At 44.8% G+C, this 21,055-nt stretch overlaps 1 protein-coding gene across 1 annotated transcript in view; it reads left to right on the forward strand.

Moving 5' to 3' along the window:
* adpgk2 (ADP-dependent glucokinase 2) overlaps positions 1-20,813 on the forward strand; it is a 39,360-nt gene extending 18,547 nt beyond the window's left edge. Inside the window, exons 2-6 of the mRNA XM_041847857.2 lie at positions 533-692; positions 6,687-6,877; positions 7,020-7,116; positions 17,395-17,531; positions 18,135-20,813. Coding sequence (XP_041703791.1) covers positions 533-692; positions 6,687-6,877; positions 7,020-7,116; positions 17,395-17,531; positions 18,135-18,841 — 1,292 coding nt within the window. The 3' untranslated portion in view covers positions 18,842-20,813. The remainder of the gene's footprint in view (positions 1-532; positions 693-6,686; positions 6,878-7,019; positions 7,117-17,394; positions 17,532-18,134) is intronic.
* Positions 20,814-21,055: the final 242 nt, after the last annotated feature.

A 21,055-nucleotide genomic window follows, 5' to 3' on the forward strand; every position in this document is an offset into this window, starting at 1 on the left:
CACATCCCCGGGTCTCTGAACCTTGCACATAATGTTGTTGCACAACTGTATAATTCAATATCTGTGATTCCTGTACCTTGCACAAGCCTTTTGTTTTACACAGTTACATGAGTGCAATTACATTACGTGACTATACATGAGTCACTTATGAGTGACTTTGCTGTCATGATCGTGTTGTGACAGGTTGCTAAATGGATTTTGAATGCACTTTGATTTATGGTGACATGTTACAAAGCGCAGAGTACTGTGCCACCCAGTAGGCTACATCTGTCTGAGTACTGAGTGTTGCCTCCCTCACTCTATATGCATTTGGAGGCAGGCAGGCCAATGGAAGTAATGGGGGGGATGCTGACATAGTGAGCTCACTGCAGGGATTGGGGACTGTTGTGCAAGGGGCGTCAAATTATGTTCCCTCCCAAATACTGTTCCCTTCCTCCCTCTCTCTCTGTCTCCAGGTTTTGGGGGTTGTGTTGTGATTGTGTACTGTATTAAATACTGTTCCCTTCTCCTCTCCCTCCCTCTCTCCCTCCAGGTTTAGGGGGTTGTGTAGACATCCTCGTGGACGGGGTGAGGTTGCTGAATAAGATCGGCCTGCCACCCACAGACCAGCCTCTCCATCATGACTACATAGAGAACGCTGATCAGCTGGCACAGAGCTTCGCTTACTTCTTCGTCCCTGGAGCCGCTGCAGAGTGAGTGGCCATGCCCTAAATGGTGTTAAATAACTGAAGGACAAAGTTAGAAGGCAAAGGCGTTTAGTTTCACACGCGTGTTCCTAAGAGAGCAGGGGGGATATTTCTAGCTGAGGAGCAACATGGTGGTAGTGGGGTACACACACACACACACACATACACACACACACACACACACACACACTCACACTCACACTCACACTCACACTCACACTCACACTCACACTCACACTCACACTCACACTCACACTCACACTCACACTCACACTCACACTCACACTCACACTCACACACACTCAGAGTCAAGGTCCTGGTGGACTAAGGCATTAATAATAATTAATCATCTAACTCGGTTCCTCTCACACCCTCTCATATCAACAACCTTTGGCTTGGACTCCAGTTATCATCCGTTTTTGTTTAAAGGGGCAGTCTGCAGTTGCTACATTAATGATATATACAGTGCGTTCAGAAAATATTACATTTAGAATTTTTGTCACTGGCCTACACACAATACCCCATAATGTCATAGTGGAATTATGTATTTAGAAATGTTTACAAATGAATTAAAAATGAAATGCTGAAATGTCTTGAGTCTAAGTATTCAACCCCTTTGTTATGGCAAGCCTAAATAAGTTCAGGAGTAAGAATTTGCTTAAAAGTTGCATGGACTTGTGCAATAATAGTGTTTAACATGATTTTTGAATGACTACCTCATCTCTGTACCCCACACATACAATTATCTGTAAGGTCCCTCAGTCGAGCAGTGAATTTCAAACCACAAAGACCAGGGAGGATTCAATGCCACGCAAAGAAGAGCACCTATTGGTACATGGATGAAAAAGAAAGAAAAAGACAGACATTGAATATCCCTTTGATCATGGTGAAGTTATTAATTACACTTTGGATGGTGTATCAATACACCCAGTCACTACAAAGATACAGGCGTCGTTCCAAACTGTTGCCAGAGAGGACGGGAACCGCGCAAGGATTTCACCGTGAGGCCAATGGTGACTTTAAAACCGTTACAGAGTTTAATGGCTGTGATAGGAGAAAACTGAGGATGGATCAACAACATTGTACAATAAACAAAAATATAAACGCAACATGCAACAATTTCAAAGGTTTTACTGAGTTACAGTTCATATAAGGAAATCAGTCAATTGAAATTAGGCCCTAATCTATTGATTTCACGTGACTGGGAATACAGCTATGCATCTGTTGGTCACAGATACCTATTTTTTTTAAAGGTAGGGGTGTGAATCAGAAAACCAGTCAGTATGACCACCATTTTCCTCATGCAGCGTGACAACTCCTTTACATAGAGTTGATCAGGCTGTTGATTGTGGCCTGTGGAATGTTGTCCCACTCCTCTTCAATGGCTGTGCGAAGTTTCTGGATATTGTCGGGAACTGGAACACGCTGTCATACACGTCGATCCAGAGCATCCCAAACATGCTCAATGGGTGACATGTCTGGTGAGTAGGCCATGGAAGAACTGGAACATCTTCAGCTTCCAGGAATTGTGTACAGATCCTTGCGACATGGGGCTGTGCATTACTATGCTGAAACATGAGGTGATGGTGGCGGATGAGTGGCATGACAATGGGCCTCAGGATCTCGTCACGGTATCTCTGTGCATTCAAATTGCCATCGATAAAATGCAATTGTGTTGGTTGTCCGTAGCTTATGCATGCCCATACCACCGCCATCATGGGGCACCATACACGCTGTCTGCCATCTGCCCGGTACAGTTGAAACCGGGATTCATCCGTGAAAAGCACACTTCTCCAGTGTGCCAGTCACCATCGAAGTTAAGCATTTGCCCGCTGAAGTCATTTATGATGCTGAACTGCCGTCAGGTCAAGACCCTGGTGAGGACACGGATGAGCTTCCCTGAGACGGTTTCAGACACTTTTTGCAGAAATTATTTGGTTGTGCAAACCCACAGTTTCATCAGTTGTCCGGGTGGCTGGTGTCATATGGTCCTGGGCTGGCGTGGTTACACTTGGTCTGCGGTTGTGAGGCCGGTTGGACGTACTGCCAAATTCTCTAAAACGACGTTGGAGGAGGCTTATGGTAGAGAAATTAACATGACATTCTCTGGCAACAGCTCTGGTGGACATTCCTGCAGTCAGCATGCCAATTGCACACTCCCTCAACTTGAGATCAGTGGCATTGTGTTGTGACAACTGCACATTTTAGAGTGCCCTGTTATTGTCCCCACCACAAGGTGCACCTGTGTAATGATCATGCTGTTTAATCAGCTTCTTGATATTTCACATCTGTCTGGTGGATGGATTATCTTGGCAAATGAGAAATGCTCACTAACCGGGATATAAACAAATTTGTGCACAAAATTTGAGATAAATAAGCTGCGTATGAAAAATATGTGAAATGTTATTTCAGCTCATGAAATATGGGACCAACACTTTTACATGTTGTGTTCTAAAATGGATTAACTTGTTTTTTTCGCTCATCAATCTACACACAATACCTCACAATGACAAAGCGAAAACAGGTTTTTCAAAAATGTTGCTAATTTATTAAAAATTAAAAACAGAAATACCTTATTTACATAAGTGTTCAGACCCTTTGCTATGAGACTTGAAATTGAGCTCAGGTGCATCCTGTTTCCATTGATCGTACTTGAGATGTTTCAACAACTTGATTGGAGTCCACCTTTGGTAAATTCAATTGATTGGACATGATTTGTAAAAGGGACACACCTGTCTATATAAGGTCCGACAGTTAACAGTGCATGTCAGAGCAAAAACCAAGCCATGAGGTCGAAGGAATTGTCCGTAGAACTCAGAGACAGGATTGTGTCGAGGCACAGATCTGGGGAAGGGTACAATTCTTTTTTTGCAGCATTGAAGGTCCCCAAGAACACAGTGGCCTCAGTCATTCTTAAATGAAAGAAGTTTGGAACCACCAAGACCCTTCCTAGAGCTGGCCGCCTGGCCAAACTGAGCAATCAGGGAGATGACCAAGAACCCGATGGTCACTCTGACAGAGCTCCAGAGTTCCTCTGTGGAGATGGGAGAACATTCCAGATGGACAACCATCTCTGCAACACTCCACCAATCAGGCCTTTATGTTAGAATGGCCAGACGGAAGCCACTCCTCAGTAAAAGGCACATGACAGCCCGCTTGGAGTTTGCCTAAAGGCACCTAAAGGACTCTGACCATTAGAAACAAGATTCTCTAATCTGATGAAACCAAGATTGAACTATTTGGCCTGAATGCCAAGCGTCACGTCTGGAGGAAACCAGGCACCATCTATCACGTTTCAGGAGAAGACCCAGATGCAGACAGTGTCGAAGTAACAAAAGTTTATTGCAAAAACGGGGCAGGCAAACGACAGGTCAAGGGCAGGCAGAGGTCAGTAATCCAGATCAGAGTCCAAAAGGTATAGAACGGCAGGCAGTCTCAGGGTCAGGGCAGGCAGAGTTCAATAATCCAGGGTGGTGTGACAAGTTACAGAACGGCAGCGCAGGCAGAATAGTCAAAACTAGAAAACAGGAACATGAAAAAGACAGGAGCAAGGAGAAAAACACTGGTAGGCTTGAAGAAACAAAACGAACTGGCAACAGACAAACAGAGAGCACAGGTATAAATACACTGGGGATAATGGGGAAGATGGGCGACACCTGGAGGGGGGTGGAGACAATCACAAAGACAGGTGAAACAGATCAGGCTGTGACACCATCCCTACGGTGAAGCGTGGTGGTGGCAGTATCATGCTGTGGGGATGTTTTTAGTGGCAGGGACTGGGAGACTAGTCAGGATCGAGGGAAAGATGAACGGAGCAAAGTACAGAGATCCTTGATGAAAACCTGCTCCAGAGCGCTCAGGACCTCAGACTGGGGTGAAGGTTCACCTTCCAACAGGATGATGACCCTAAGCACACAGCCAAGACAACGCAGGAGTGGCTTCTGGACAAGTCTCTGAATGTCCTTGAGTGGCCCAGCCAGAGCCCGGACTTGAACCCGATCAAACATCTCTGGAGAGACCTGAAAATAGCTGTGCAGCAACGCTCCCCATCCAACCTGACAGAGCTTGAGAGGATCTGCAGAGAAGAACGGGAGAAACTCCCCAAATACAGGTGTGCCAAGCTTGTAGTGTCATACCCAAGAAGACTCTAGGCTGTAATCGCTGCCAAAGGTGCGTCAACAAAGTACTGAGTAAAGCGTCTGAATACTTATGTAAATGCAATATTTCTGTTTTAGTTTTTTTTATAAACTAGCAACATTTATAAAAACCTGTTTTTGCTTTGTCATTATGGGGTATTGTGTGTAGATTGTTGAGGGGAAAAAAACGATTTAATCCATTTTAGAATAAGGCTGCAACGTAACAATGTGGAATAAGTCAAGGGGTCTGAATACTTTCCGAATGCACTGTACTGGTGGCTGCATCTTGTTATGGGTATGCTTGTAATCGTTAAGGACTTAGAGTTTTTCAGGATAAAAATGGAATGGAGCTAAGCACAGGCAAAATCCTAGAGGAAAACCTGGTTCAGCCTGCTTCACATAAAAAACGGGGAGATTTTCAGCAGGACAATAACCTAAAACACATGAGTTGCTTACCAAGAAGACAGTCAATGTTCCTATATGGCCGAGTTGTTACAGTTTTGACTTAAATCTACTTGGAAATCTATGGCAAGACTTGAAAATGGCTGTCTAGCAATGCTCAACTACCAATTTGACAGAGTTTGAAGAATTTAGAAAAGAATAATGGGCAAATTTTGCACAATCCAGGTGTGGAAAGCTCTTAGAGACTTACCCAGAAAGACTCACAGCTGTAATCACTGCCAAAGGTGCTTCTACAAAGTATTGACTCAGGGGTGTGAATACTTATGTAAATTAATATTTCTGTGTTTTCATTTTCAAAAAATGAGCTACAATTTCAAAATACATGTTTTCACTTTGTCATTATGGGGTATTGTGTGTAGATGGATGAGATTCTTATTTTATTTTAATCCATTTTGAATTCAGGCTGTAACACAACAAAATGTGGAATAATTCAAGGGGTATGAATACTTTCTGAAGGCACTGTAACCAATGAAGAATAACTTATAAATGCCTCATGAGCTTAGTTCAATGGTCACATGTCATCAGAACCCAAAATATATGCCCGTTTTACTTCAATGTTTTGTAAACATTATAAATGTAAACAAACACTGTTTTGCCTCAAAACATGGTTAAAACGATAATTTTGATTTCATGGATTGTCAGTCCTTGCATCCATAGCTCAGTCAAAGAATTTGAGAGCAGTTAGGCCTACATTTCTCCAGGCCCATCCCTCAGATGTTTACCAAAAGAGGCAGGGTGAGCAGTTTATTGTTTCAACTGCGGGTTGGCCCAACAAGTAGCTAGCTATCTAGCGTAGCTCTGTGCTCAGTGTGTGGAACTAAGTTGTAATGAAAACAGTCTGGGTTCCTTTCTCACCATGGAGCTGTCTATCTGTCTATACTGATGCACGGTGGCTTGATGATACCAGGGTTGGGGGTCACTTCGAATTAGTCAGTCAATTCAGGAAGTGAACTGAAATTCCAATTCAATAATGTAATAAATCGCGTTTTCAATGATTTCTCAATCAACTGAAAATGAGAAGCTATTTATTTAAAATGTTTTTCAAGTTTTTAGTTTTTTAAATTAAAATCACTTCCTGAATTGGGTGACTTCAACTCAAATTGACCCCAACCCTGGTTGATACTAATATGTAGAGCAGAGAAAGGCCCAGAGTCACATAGACAGACAGGTGCTGCCTGGGCTCTACTAACCGTAATCAAACTCTAATCTACCTGACGCTGTGGCTCATCCTGTAGGTTAATCTGATTATACTGAGGCCAAGTGTGCGTCACACACACACACACTTCTAGAACGTTTCTGGGTATGGTTTTGTAATGCTTTATAAGCAGTGACGTTTCTACCTTCTAACCCTCCCTTCTTTTTCTGGTACCTCCCTCTCCCACCTCTCCTTTCTTCCTCTCAGGCGGTTTGTGATGAACAACACCCTGTTCAGTCAGCTGGTCGAGGCATCTCGTGAGTTGCCTGGCAACCGCTGGTCTATAGGTGGCAACGCCCCAGTGATGGCTGGTCGAATGGCAACTGAGGGCTGCGACGTGTTGCTAGGGGGGAGCTCCAGCCCTGACTTTGCGGATGTACTGTCCCAGCACATCACGGGTACACACACACACACACACACACACACACACACACACACACACACACACACACACACACACACACTCATCACAGTTACATACTTAATATCTCCCTCCTTGATTCCATCCCCCTCCTCTCACCCCTCTCTCTGTCTGTCCAGTTGCAGGTAATGTCGTGGAGGAGCCTGATATCCATCTGATCCTGGAGTACCCATCAGGAGCCACCTGGGGCCAGTACACCGCCCGCAGGGCCAACAGGTGTGTGTGTGCCCAACAGGTGTGTGTGTGCGTATCTACAGTGGGGGAAAAAAGTATTTAGTCAGCCACCAATTGTGCAAGTTCTCCCACTTAAAAAGATGAGAGAGGCCTGTAATTTCCATCATAGGTACACGTCAACTATGACAGACAAAAGGAGAGAAAAAAAACAGAAAATCACATTGTAGGATTTTTTATGAATTTATTTGCTAATTATGGTGGAAAATAAGTATTTGGTCAATAACAAAAGTTTCTCAATACTTTGTTATATACCCTTTGTTGGCAATGACACAGGTCAAACGTTTTCTGTAAGTCTTCACAAGGTTTTCACACACTGTTGCTGGTATTTTGGCCCATTCCTCCATGCAGATCTCCTCTAGAGCAGTGATGTTTTGGGGCTGTCGCTGGGCAACATGGACTTTCAACTCCCTCCAAAGATTTTCTATGGGGTTGAGATCTGGAGACTGGCTAGGCCACTCCAGGACCTTGAAATGTTTCTTACGAAGCCACTCCTTCGTTGCCCGGGCGGTGTGTTTGGGATCATTGTCATGCTGAAAGACCCAGCCACGTTTCATCTTCAATGCCCTTGCTGATGGAAGGAGGTTTTCACTCAAAATCTCACGATACATGGCCCCATTCATTCTTTCCTTTACACGGATCAGTCGTCCTGGTCCCTTTGCAGAAAAACAGATCCAAAGCATGATGTTTCCACCCCCATGCTTCACAGTAGGTATGGTGTTCTTTGGATGCAACTCAGCATTCTTTGTCCTCCAAACACGACGAGTTGAGTTTTTACCAAAAAGTTCTATTTTGGTTTCATCTGACCATATGACATTCTCCCAATCCTCTTCTGGATCATCCAAATGCACTCTAGCAAACTTCAGACGGGCCTGGACATGTACTGGCTTAAGCAGGGGGACACGTCTGGCACTGCAGGATTTGAGTCCCTGGCAGCATAGTGTGTTACTGATGGTAGGCTTTGTTACTTTGGTCCCAGCTCTCTGCAGGTCATTCACTAGGTCCCCCCCGTGTGGTTCTGGGATTTTTGCTCACCGTTCTTGTGATCATTTTGACCCCACGGGGGTGAGATCTTGCGTGGAGCCCCAGATCGAGGGAGATTATCAGTGGTCTTGTATGTCTTCCATTTCCTAATAATTGCTCCCACAGTTGATTTCTTCAAACCAAGCTGCTTACCTATTGCAGATTCAGTCTTCCCAGCCTGGTGCAGGTCTACAATTTTGTTTCTGGTGTCCTTTGACAGCTCTTTGGTCTTGGCCATAGTGGAGTTTGGAGTGTGACTGTTTGAGGTTGTGGACAGGTGTCTTTTATACTGATAACAAGTTCAAACAGGTGCCATTAATACAGGTAACGAGTGGAGGACAGAGGAGCCTCTTAAAGAAGAAGTTACAGGTCTGTGAGAGCCAGAAATCTTGCTTGTTTGTAGGGGACCAAATACTTATTTTCCACCATAATTTGCAAATAAATTCATTAAAAATCCTAAAATGTGATTTTCTGGAAAAAAAAATCTAAATTTGTCTGTCATAGTTGACATGTACCTATGATGAAAATTACAGGCCTCTCTCATCTTTTTAGGTGGGAGAACTTGCACAATTGGTGGCTGACTAAATACTTTTTTTCCCCACTGTATTTGTGTACCTACTAGTGATGCATGGTATACTGGCACCAGGGTAATATCACGGTACCAAAACGTCATGATACTTATGATACCAACATTTTAGAATACATACCCTTACAAAAAAAGATTGCAGTTCTGAAAGTGCAGTAACTGCAGTTGACTGTGGTATGTTGGACACAGTAATTGCAGAATAACTGCAGTGTAATGCAGTTGACCTGCAGTTACACTGCAACATTACTGCTGTAAGAAAAACTGTTGTTTTGGACGCTGTATTTGCAGCATACTGCAGTTATACTGCACACTAACTACAGTGTGCTGCAGTTATACTGTATTCTGACTGCATTTCATTTTTTTTCCCGTAAGGGTAGTACCATTTCATATGATACTGCCAACTTTTTCTGCCCTACTAATCTAAAGAACCTGCTGGCGCCTGTTATAAAATGTTTATAAAGTCAGTTGAATTTAAGTATCAGCCACTAGGCTCTTGTATGCGCAGGTCCAATAATATCCACTTCACTTTCATGTGCACATCACATGGCAGCTGTAATCAGCCAGCCACATCCCCTACCAGCCCTCACTCACCTGCTTCTCTCCGTCCGCTCTTCATGCGCGTCTATTCCTCCGTCAGTAAAAAAAAATTACAAAATGTACCTGTGATAGCGAGCAGGGATGCAGACCGAGACCCTGATGAGTCTTCTGTTGTTAGATTTGTACATTTGTTACACTGGAGCAGCGCGCAAAGCGAGCAATGTTGATACATTGTATAATTTCATCGCTGTTATAACCAAGAGCCAGGCCCGGTGGCAGGATTAAATCGGCAAAGGGGCATCAGAAATGACTAAGGGGGCACTACTATTTCCGCTTGCTGATAACACAGGATGGATAATAATCGATAGTACAATTACACACAATGTATTTGCAGCCACGCACGGCTGTCTTGCCGCAAGAATACAGGCTACTGCATCGCTTTACAAACATGGACAATTCATAACCGGCTTGAGAAATTGCAAGTTATGACAACGCTACACAGCTACATGCACAATACCCATCGATCCAATGCACAGTTGCTAATTAACGTAATAACACTTCCTCATGCCAATACGATGCATTTCCAATCGCGGAAAGCAAACATTAATGTACAATGCACTACCAAGACTTATTGGTACAATGGACGCAGCTACCAAGCTGTCTTCTCACAAGAGTGCCGTACTACGCTGCGTATGATAACAGAGAAATTTGTATTCCATAGCAACGAGTTGTTTATAGCAACACTATAGCTACATTGTTACTCAACCATTGGTCAAGGTCTGCCCACCCTCATCAATGTAATGCAAAGCACCTCTTCTACATTATAAAACAACATTAAAAACAATCCGATTATATTGTAAACCAAACATTTCCAATCCAATCACATCACAGAAATCAAGCAGTAGACTTGGCAGCAACGCCAATAAAGAAAATCACGTCTAGGCCTATTTCTGACATTTGCCACGCATTTCCAAAAGCTAGCAAATAACAAAATAGTACAAGCCCAGCCAGGCTGCCTGTTCTTACCCAGATTCAAAAGAGTTGCAGCCGCCTTTGCTGTGTTGAACCACCTCAGCAGTCTCTTGTTCCACTCCCCACGGAATTTGCTTGTAAGATCTCCTCTCAAATGCCAGTTGAATCAGCTGTGCTTTCCTCCTGTGCAACATGCTCCGTCTGTGCTCACTGAATACGTTTTTCAATGTTGAAAAAGAGTTCTCGCAAGTTGCCGTGGATGCTCCAAATGTTAATCCCAGCTTCAATGCCATCACAGTAGACATTGCTGTTAGAGGCCCAGAGTATCTATCCAAAATGCTCTGCGTTGTCCATTGTTCTTCTCCAGATTGGGCGATTTCAGTCTGTAGAAACTGAGGTGCGACAGTAAACTCAGTTTCCACAAAATCTCCTGAGATTAAGTCCAGCAGTGGTTTCACTTTTTCCACATCCTTAAAGGTTTCATTCTCTGGGTGCAAGGCACACAGGGCCTCAACAAGTTGGCTGTTTCGTTTGTTAAATCTTGCTGACATTTCTCCCAGTACAGCATCCAGAGTGCTGAGAAACAGTATGTTGCACTCCCTCTCATTATCCTCTTCTTGCTGGCCAATTGTTGTTTTGACCACATATTCTTTCAGATTACTACTCACTACTCTTTGCCGTTTGCTTGGAGCGGGGGTGTCCAAGTGTGCTTGTATTTCTCCCATAACTCATCAAACTGCATCTGCCTTGCAGGAATATTCCAGTCACTCTCTGCCTTTGAACCACGTGCTACAAAATGCTAGTTTTCTCCCACAGTACAGGCAGGTTGGGTATTTCCCCAGCAAACCTGCGCTGGCTCCTCATCACCGAGGTCGTCAGGCACTAACGGAGGCGTCGGTGCTTGTAATATACTGGCGGTACTGGTGCTAGGTTCGGTCTTGGCGGCTGCAGGCCCCTCCTCGGGTTGGTTACCTCCTATGTAACCAGGCTGCAAGACGGTTACGCAGGTGCCTTTGCTGCTGGGCTCGGCGGCCTTGGCCTCGGTTATTAGCGTCGGCTCAGCGGCCTTGCCTTTGGCCTCTGGGGCAGGCTTCTCCCCCTCCCCGCCGCTTTGATCCAATGCTGCCGTTGTGCCCTGGCGAAGACACTTTCTAATATCCATCATACTATCAGCTACCTACCTAACTTTTAACATTAGCTAAATTCCATCCAGCTGCGCAGTAATCTTTTTTTCTTTCGTAGTACGTAACTTTGAACGTTTTTTTCAACCGGTAAAATGTGTGTGACGTACGTATGATGCATGCAAGGGAGTTGCATGAATGAAGCATACACAACAAATTGGTTGGGCATGACGGAGGGGGCAGATTGTGGGGCAGAATAGGGATACAAAACTGAGGTGGCACAATATTCCAGCTAAGGGGGCATTGCCCCTTTTTCCACCCTGGTGGCGCCGGGCATGCCAAGAGCACATACCAGTCTGAGTAGACTTTGCAAGTTCAGTGTCATGCAGCCTCAGAGTGTTAGAGAGATAAAATGGAGCACTGCTTCGTGACAGGCATGCTTGCCGCTTTACAGCAAAGAAAACGACTTGTCTCTAGCCTAAACAGACTCATATTAACGTAGGTGCCGTTTCTTTTTTCTATCGGGATTTTATATAATTTCACAAACCATGTTTAAAACGAATCGCTAATTATTGGTTTGATAACGAACAACGTTGTTTAGTCATGTTACCTAGCTAGCTAACATCCTGGTAACTTCACAGTAGGTTTAGGCTCATCTGATTGGCCCAGGAAGAAAGGAAAAGGGTATGCTTCTCATGATGTGCTTCAAAGGTAGGATTCATGTAGGCCTAATGGAAGACTAAACTATATCAAACATACATTTCTTTCTGGTGCTCCTTAAATACTGTTTGGTGTCTAACGTTTTCAAAGTTGTGAGCAGTGTTTGTTTTTGTGGGAGAGAGTGGTGTGTGTTTATGAGAGTGAGGGAGACAGTGTGTGTGTCTGTTAACTGAAGAGTAAATAAGGTTTCATGCAGTGTTTTTCCCTTATTGACAATGATATGGAGATCATTATGCAGGTATATCACATGAGGTTGGTGGCACCTTAGTTGGGGAGGACGGGCTCGTGGTAATAGCTGTTGCAGAATCAGTGGAATGGTATCAAACGCATGGTTTCTATGTGTTTGATGCCATTCCATTTGCGCCGTTCCAGCTATTATTATGTGCAGTCCTCCCCTCAGCAGCCTCCACTGATGTATATTCCTTCCTCCCATTCCTCCAACCAAATTGCAGGTAGGCCTTTGCAAATCTGAGCAAATCAGCCATTCTATGCAGTATTCTACTGAACAGTGTGACGTTAAATTCAATGTATTGTATTGAGTAGAAGTGTGAATTTCAGTGACAGGTCTTTGGAGAACGTTTAGAAAACATGAACAAGCGTTCGCGAGACGAGGCGAACAGGATGCTAGGCCACAGATTATTATTATACTACTCGGTATCGTAATACTTGGCCTGGTATCGTTTGTAAAATGTTGGTGTCGTGACAAGCCTAGTACCTACCTCAGACCTGGAATTTCATGATTTTAGGGGCAAGGCCATTTGGCCTTCAAGAGGTGCCCAATCTGCCAGGGCACCAAGGCCATCTGCTAGGACATCAAGGCCATTAACCAAAATAGCCATTTAAATTGATTAGAAAACCGACAAGAGTATGTCAAAGTACATAAATAATTATCCTACATGTCAAAGTGTAGGTGATAGCCTATGTGTATTGGCTACAGTCTGCTGACATGAGGCGCCTAAAAATGTAACCAAAGTTTAATGAGAATTTTAATAGGCTAAACGCCAGTCATGTTTGACAAATATGATGTAGGATCATTATTAATACACTACATGACCAAAAGTATGTGGACACCTGCTCGTCAAACATCTAATTCCAAAATAATGGGCATTAATTATGGAGTTGGTCCCCCCTTTGCTGCTATAACAGCCTCCACGCTTCTGGGATGTTGGAACATTGCTGTGGGGACTTGCCTCCATTCAGCCACAAGAGCATTAGTGAGGTCGGGCACTGATGTTGGGCGATTAGGCCTGGCTTGCAGTCGGCGTTCCAATTCATCCCAAAGGTGTTCGATGGGGTTGAGGTCAGGGCTCTGTGCAGGCCAGTCAAGTTGTTCCACACCGATCTTGACAAACCATTTCTGTATGGACCTCGCTTTGTGCACGGGTGCATTGTCATGCTGAAAAAGGAAAGGGCCTTCCCCAAACAAAGTTGGAAGCAGAGTCGTCTAGAATGTCATTGTATGCTGTAGCGTTTAGATTTCCCTTCACTGGAACTAAGGGGCCTAGCCCCAACCATGAAAAACAGCCCCAGACCATTATTCCTCCTCCACTAAACTTTACATTTGGCACTATGCATTGGGGCAGGTAATGTTCTCCTGGCATCCGCCATACCCAGATTCGTCCGTCGGACTACCAGATAGTGAAGCGTGATTCATCACTCCAGAGAACGCGCTTCCACTGCTCCAAAGTCCAATGGCGGCGAGCTTTACACCACACCAGCCGACTCTTGGCATTGCACATGGTGATCTTAGGCTTGTGTGCGGCTGCTCAGCCATGGAAACCCATTTCATGAAGCTCCCAACGAACAGTTCTTGTGCTGAAGTTGCTTCCAGAGGCAGTTTGGAGCTCGGTAGTGAGTGTTGCAACCGAAGACGCATGATTTTTACACACTACGCGCTTCAGCACTCTTCGGTCCCGTTCTGTGAGCTTGTGTGTCCTACCACTTCGTGGCTGAGCCGTTGTTGCTCCTAGACGTTTCCACTTCACAATAACAGCACTTACAGTTGACCGAGGCAGCTCTTAGAAGGGCAGAAATTTGACAAACTGACTTGTTGGAAAGGTGGCCTCCTATGACGGTGCCACGTTGAAAGTCACTGAGCTCTTCAGTAAGGCCCCTCTACTGCCAATGTTGGTCTATGGAGTTTGCATGGCTGTGTGCACGATTATTTTACACCTGTCATCAACGGGTGTGGCTGGAATAGCCAAATCTACTAATTTGAAGGGGTGTCCACATACAGTGGGGGGAAAAAAGTATTTAGTCAGCCACCTATTGTGCAAGTTCTCCCACTTAAAAAGATGAGAGAGGCCTGTAATTTTCATCATAGGTACACATCAACTATGACAGACAAAATGAGATTTTTTTTTCTACAGAAAATCACATTGTAGGATTTTTTATGAATTTATTTGCAAATTATGGTGGAAAATAAGTATTTGGTCACCTACAAACAAGCAAGATTTCTGGCTCTCACAGACCTTTAACTTCTTCTTTAAGAGGCTCCTCTGTCCTCCACTCGTTACCTGTATTAATGGCACCTGTTTGAACTTGTTATCAGTATAAAATACACCTGTCCACAACCTCAAACAGTCACACTTCAAACTACACTATGGCCAAGACCAAAGAGCTGTCAAAGGACACCAGAAATAAAATTGTAGACCTGCACCAGGCTGGGAAGACTGAATCTGCAATAGGTAAGCAGCTTGGTTTGAAGAAATCAACTGTGGGAGCAATTATTAGGAAATGGAAGACATACAAGACCACTGATAATCTCCCTCGATCTGGGGCTCCACACAAGATCTCACCCCGTGGGGTCAAAATGATCACAAGAACGGTGAGCAAAAATCCCAGAACCACACGGGGGACCTAGTGAATGACCTGCAGAGAGCTGGGACCAAAGTAACAACGCCTACCATCAGTAACACACTACGCCGCCAGGGACTCAAATCCTGCAGTGCCAGACGTGTCCCCCTGCTTAAGCCAGTACATGTCCAGGCCCGTCTGAAGTTTGCTAGAGTGCATTTGGATGATCCAGAAGAGGATTGGGAGAATGTTATATGGTCAAATATAATTTTTGGGTAAAAACTCAACTCGTCGTGTTTGGAGGACAAAGAATGCTGAGTTGCATCCAAAGAACACCATACCTACTGGAAACATCATGCTTTGGGGCTGTTTTTCTGCAAAGGGACCAGGACGACTGATCCGTGTAAAGGAAAGAATGAATGGGGCCATGTATCGTGAGATTTTGAGTGAAAACCTCCTTCCATCAGCAAGGGCATTGAAGATGAAACGTGGCTGGGTCTTTCAGCATGACAATGATCCCAAACACACCGCCTGGCAACGAAGGAGTGGCTTTGTAAGAAGCATTTCAAGGTCCTGGAGTGGCCTAGCCAGTCTCCAGATCTCAACCCCATAGAAAATATTTGGAGGGAGTTGAAAGTCCGTGTTGCCCAGCGACAGCCCCAAAACATCACTGCTCTAGAGGAGATCTGCATGGAGGAATGGGCCAAAATACCAGCAACAGTGTGTGAAAACCTTGTGAAAACTTACAGAAAACGTTTGACCTGTGTCATTGCAAACAAAGGGTATATAACAAAGTATTGAGAAACTTTTGTTATTGACCAAATACTTATTTTCCACCATAATTTGCAAATAAATTCATAAAAAATCCTACAATGTGATTTTCTGTAGAAAAAAAATCTCATTTTGTCTGTCATAGTTGACGTGTACCTATGATGAAAATTACAGGCCTCTCTCATCTTTTTAAGTGGGAGAACTTGCACAACTGGTGGCTGACTAAATACTTTTTCCCCCCACTGTACTTTTGTATGTATAGTGTATCTAAATGGCTCCCGAGTGGCGCAGCGGTCTAAGGCACTGCATCTCAGTACTTGAGGCGTCACTACAGACCCCCTGGTTCGATTCCAGGCTGTATCACAACCGGCCGTGATTGGGAGTCCCATAGGGCGGCGCACAATTGGCCCAGCGTTGTCCGGGTTTGACCGTGTAGGCCGTCATTGTAAATAAGAATTTGTTCTTAACTGACTTGCCTAGTTAAATAAATAAAATAAAATAAATAAAGGCTTGATTCTGTCTACATACTTGAGGCACTGTTTGTTTAGATAGGAGAGAAAGGCCAGTGCCTGTTGTGCACTGCAACATCACCCATCTTGCAATCTGAGCGGAGGCAGTCAACATTTTAAAACTATTGAACCATAAACTTAATTGTTTAAAACCTGGACGTTTTTTGTCAGTTTGAGGCATGTCTTACCTTGTTCCGACCATTGGAATGTTAAGCGGGTTATTTTATAAACACTTCCTCATATGCCATTGAAACCAGTATTTCTCTTGTTCTCAACTTTCTTTCGTTGTCCAGCAGCCAAAGACACAGTCCTAGTCATATTAACAACCCATGTTTGTTGTTGCGTCTATAGAGCTTCCCTCTCTACATTTCTGAAGGATATTTTCATCTCTGTCAAATGAAACTGTGCGCATTTGCGGTGCACTTTTGAGAATGGTGTTTTCCGGCTAATTGCATTTTGGAACGTTTGCGCTTATAGCCTACTGCAGTGTGCGCATTGCTGCGTTTATGATGTGAAGAAATAGCCTAATAGTTTATCAACATTTTAAGCTAAACATTCTTATCTGTTGCATCAGCCTCATTGCTTTTTTTGATGTACAGTGGTTGTATTAATTTGGGATCTATCGCATCCCACAACATTCCCAGAGTATGTTTGGAATATTTATTTCTCGCACAGAACGACAAGCTGACCAATAGAATATGTCAACTTTTGTACTATGGGGGATAGTAGATTGACATAGGCTAGTGCTTTTGCTGTTCATTACTCATCTTGTTGGCTGAGGAAAAGTAAACGTGGACAGTTCTTCTAACATCTACAATATGCGCCTCGGAATTGGATAAGAAATGCGCGTGCCGTTGCATCCCCGATGTGTCTGTCTTCACTTGTAGCCTACTTCGGAGCTGCAATGCCTGTGAGAAGGATCCGATCACGTGACGGGCATTGGCTAATACGAATTGAGATATCTGAGAGAGCCATGTGAGTGAGAGGTGCTTCGGAGCACAGCGATTGGCAGCCGGGAGAAGGGCATTCATTATTATATTCAGTCCAAGGGCACAACGGCCACTTTAGCCTCAAGGCATAGATTTTTTTTAGGGGACATTATGGCCACACAAGGGTGTTGATGCCCGAAAATGTGAGGCCTGAAGTACCTGTAATATAGTCCATTATGACCATTGCCCTGTGTCACTGACCTGTGTTTGTGTGTGTGTGTGTGTGTGTGTGTGTCCAGGTACATTGTCCACAGTGATGACCATAACCCATACCTGGCGTCGCTGCAGGACTTTGAGGATAAGCTGCAGGAGTTCCACCCAGACCTGCTGGTGATGGGCGGGCTCCAAATGATGGACAGCTTCCCCTTCCGACAGGGTGAGAGGATACTTCGCAGACCTTGTCCGCCACTGAGCTCAGTCTCCAATAGCCTTGAGTAGGAGTGCTATTCTAGGATCAGCTTTATCTTTTAGATCATAATGAATAAGATCACATGGACAGGTGTGGACCTGATCCTAGATCAGCACTCCTACTCTGAGAGGCTTTGTGGATACTGGCCCGGAGGTGTTTTCAGAGCAGAGCTGGTTCCCATTGAGTAACATACTGTTCGTATTTTAGTGGTTTGTGTTGCTATGAGGGAGAGGGGAGGGTTGGTTTCCAGTGATGTGGAGACTGTTGGTATTAAAGGGGATTAACCATGCCTGCCTCTATATAGTAGCTCTGTAGCCTCAGACACACAGGCCACTGGCCCTCAGTTGGCGTGGGAAAGCACATACCGGGAGTGTTTGTGTGTTGGGGTGGATCCAATGCTGTGTTAACAGGCCTTTGTTTCTGTCAGACTGGTTGAACTACTTTGGATAAATTACTCTCTCTCTCTCTCTCTCTCTCTCTCTCTCTCTCTCTCTCTCTCTCTCTCTCTCTGTCTCTCTCTCTCTCTGTCTCTCTCTGTCTCTCTCTCTCTCTCTCTCTCTCTCTCTTCAGGTGAGCGGAAAACTCTGCTCTCTCGGCTGGGCAATCTCCTCTCCTCCTCCTCCCCTCGGACGGGCGTCCATTTTGAGATGGCCAGCTTTGTGGACGAGGGTCTAATGGGGGACCTGCTCCTTCTGGTCCTGCCCAATGCCGACTCCCTGGGGATGAACGAGCAGGAGCTGCCCAACCTGCTCAGCCTGTTGAGGGGCTCTAACGTCACCGTACTGTCTGACCCCAACCCCCGCGTTGCTACCGTCCTGGACCAGATGAGGGAGCTCTACCGCCTGGTCAACCAGCGCTACCGCAACGCTAATGAGGATAGCGGCGTGGACGCTAATGCAGCTGCCGCTAAAGGCCGGCCGCTGTCCCGGCTCCACGTGCACACCCTGGCGTTCCAGGCCATGATCGTGACGCGCGGCTCCCAGTGGAAGAACACCATGTCGGCCGTGGCCAAGGCCTCGCTTACAGCCAACCGCCACGTGTGTGGCTCGCCGGACATCGACCCCAGCAAGGCGCGCCTCATCATGGACGAGTCATTCTCTGTGAGCCGGCAGGAGGGCAGCCAGCGGATCCCTCTAGAGGAGACCAGGCCCGTAAGCTGCTGGGACGAGGACGACTATGAGATCTGTGTGGCGCCCAACCTGGTGTGCACCGATGTTTACCAGACTGCGGGGGGAGGGGACAACATCTCTGCCGCAGGACTGGTGCTGCAGATCTGAGCCGACGTTAGCGATCAACGGCTAACTCTAGCAAAGAGATCCCCTAACATGTGAAGTCTTTTATCATTCTGGTTTTAGGTGTGTTGATTATTGTTTCATGTTGTTGTTGTTGTTTTATTGTGTTGCTGGTGCAATGCAAACGCTGGGTACAGTGTGTCTGGCAGGGCTGAGCCTGCTCCTCCTCTCTCTGAGCAGTGTGACCTGACACATCCACATCCACACACACTCATACTCTCTCTCATTCCGTCAGAAGATAGAGCTCATCTCATAATCTCACTCATATCATATGGGATATATTTCTTCAACCAGGGCCACGTTCCGTAGCCAAATGTTGTTGAGAGTTACAGATAGAAATACCACGAATAGAGCCGACGTGATTCTATACTTAACATGTTAGAGGCATATTTGTTCTACATCACATATTTCTATCTGAATTTCCAAAACGTTCCGTCCTGCTGAATGCGCCCCCCAGGTGTGTGTTTTCCTCTGATGTGTGTGTCAGGTGTGTTAAGGTCCAGACACTGATCACACACACGTCACATATTCACTACCTGTAGAGCATTACATATATACATATCTGGTGTCATAGCTATTCCATCTCGCTCCATTCCATTCTCTCCCAGGATATCCACGCACAAAACAAACATTCCATTTTTTTCTCAAGGGAACGTTCAATAGTTTTTTCTCAAGGGAAAGCTTTAGTTTGATATCTGTGACTGTTTTCTGGTTTCATGTTAACCTGATTTAAAGCTGCAGACATACGGGCCTTATCTTGTGTGTCTAGCTAAGCAGTAGAAAAGGGAATGAAATGTGTTAGCTCAGTGTTGCGTGATGATTCTTCCTCAGTCTGGCCTGTACACATAATGCACTGTAATGTTGTCTTCATTCTGATTCTTATGTAATGATTGCTGACAACAACAGGGAGTCTTTCTCTGTTATGTCTGTAATGTGAAAGATAAACTTTTTGACCCTTGACATGAGCATATATTATTCTCATAACCTCCTCACTCTCCGTATACTGCCTGCATCCTATCATTGAGCCATACACACATTATGCGCTTAAATTGTGTTTGAATGATTCTTGCATGGGCCATATACAAGGCGATTTGGTTAAAAGCATCTGCAAAATAATATTACGTTTGATATATCAGTTTGTGTCATTTAGATAAATTTTCTCTGCAGAACGGCCCATATGATCTCTTCACCTGGGCCCATATTCATAAAGCGTCTCGGGAGTAGGAGTGCTAATCTAGGATCAGTTGTCTTTTAGCTCATAAGGCTATTGATTCAGTTTACATGGACCGGGGTTAACCTGATACTAGATCAGCACTCCTACTATGAAACTCTTGTTGAACACAGGCCCTGTTCTGAAGGGAGACTGGGTGCATCCTAACAGTCTAAAGTGGCTTTCTCTCCTTGTTTCCTTTAAAGAACTGCATCTATCCCCAATCTTATGAGTTGAGATGAGTGCAGATGGAGGAGAGGAAGGATGCCACTGTGTACTACTGAGATGCAGCATGAATCCTGTAGGCTTGACAGGGTTTCTCCACTGCCCTCTTCTCAAGGCTGCATTTATTTCCAGACCTAACACCATGCCACTCCAAGACGAGTCCACCCCTCTCTGAGTGACTGACCTGCAAGTGTGTGTGTGCGCGTGTTATTTGCAACTGCTTGTACACACCCATGTTGTGTGTGCATATGTATCTGCGTGAGTGTGCATGCTTGCAGAACATACTTGCGTGTGAGTGAATGTGTGTGTTGCTCTGGCCAGCTGACATAATTGTTGTCTCAGGGATTAGCTGACCTGTGCTGTTAAAGAGGTGTGGAATATCTGGGTCCTGCTTTCTGGAGTCTCTTGGATAGACACTTCCAGGTGTATCACAGTACATGGAAGGAAGGATGGCTCATGGCCAGGTGAATTGTTTTGTTCTGAGTGATTTGGGCGAAATAAAGAAACACACATTCCATCCTCTGGTGTCTATCCTGTCCGTTATTTACAGAAAGGTATTTTCAGCTCATCCAAGCCATGTCTGAATCTGTCAAACCCACAATGTGTACACCCTTTTGATTGGTGTGTTCAAAGATACTGGGCCATTATTGAATGAGATTTTGTAGATTCATAAAAGTAATGCTATTTGGCGCCATCTGCTGTTCAGATGCAGTATGTTGGGAATTTATTCAATCTGCTGTTAATCAACATCAACGTAGGTCACT

This window comes from Coregonus clupeaformis, chromosome 25 (genome assembly GCF_020615455.1).
Source record: "Coregonus clupeaformis isolate EN_2021a chromosome 25, ASM2061545v1, whole genome shotgun sequence".
Lineage (NCBI taxonomy): Eukaryota > Metazoa > Chordata > Actinopteri > Salmoniformes > Salmonidae > Coregonus > Coregonus clupeaformis.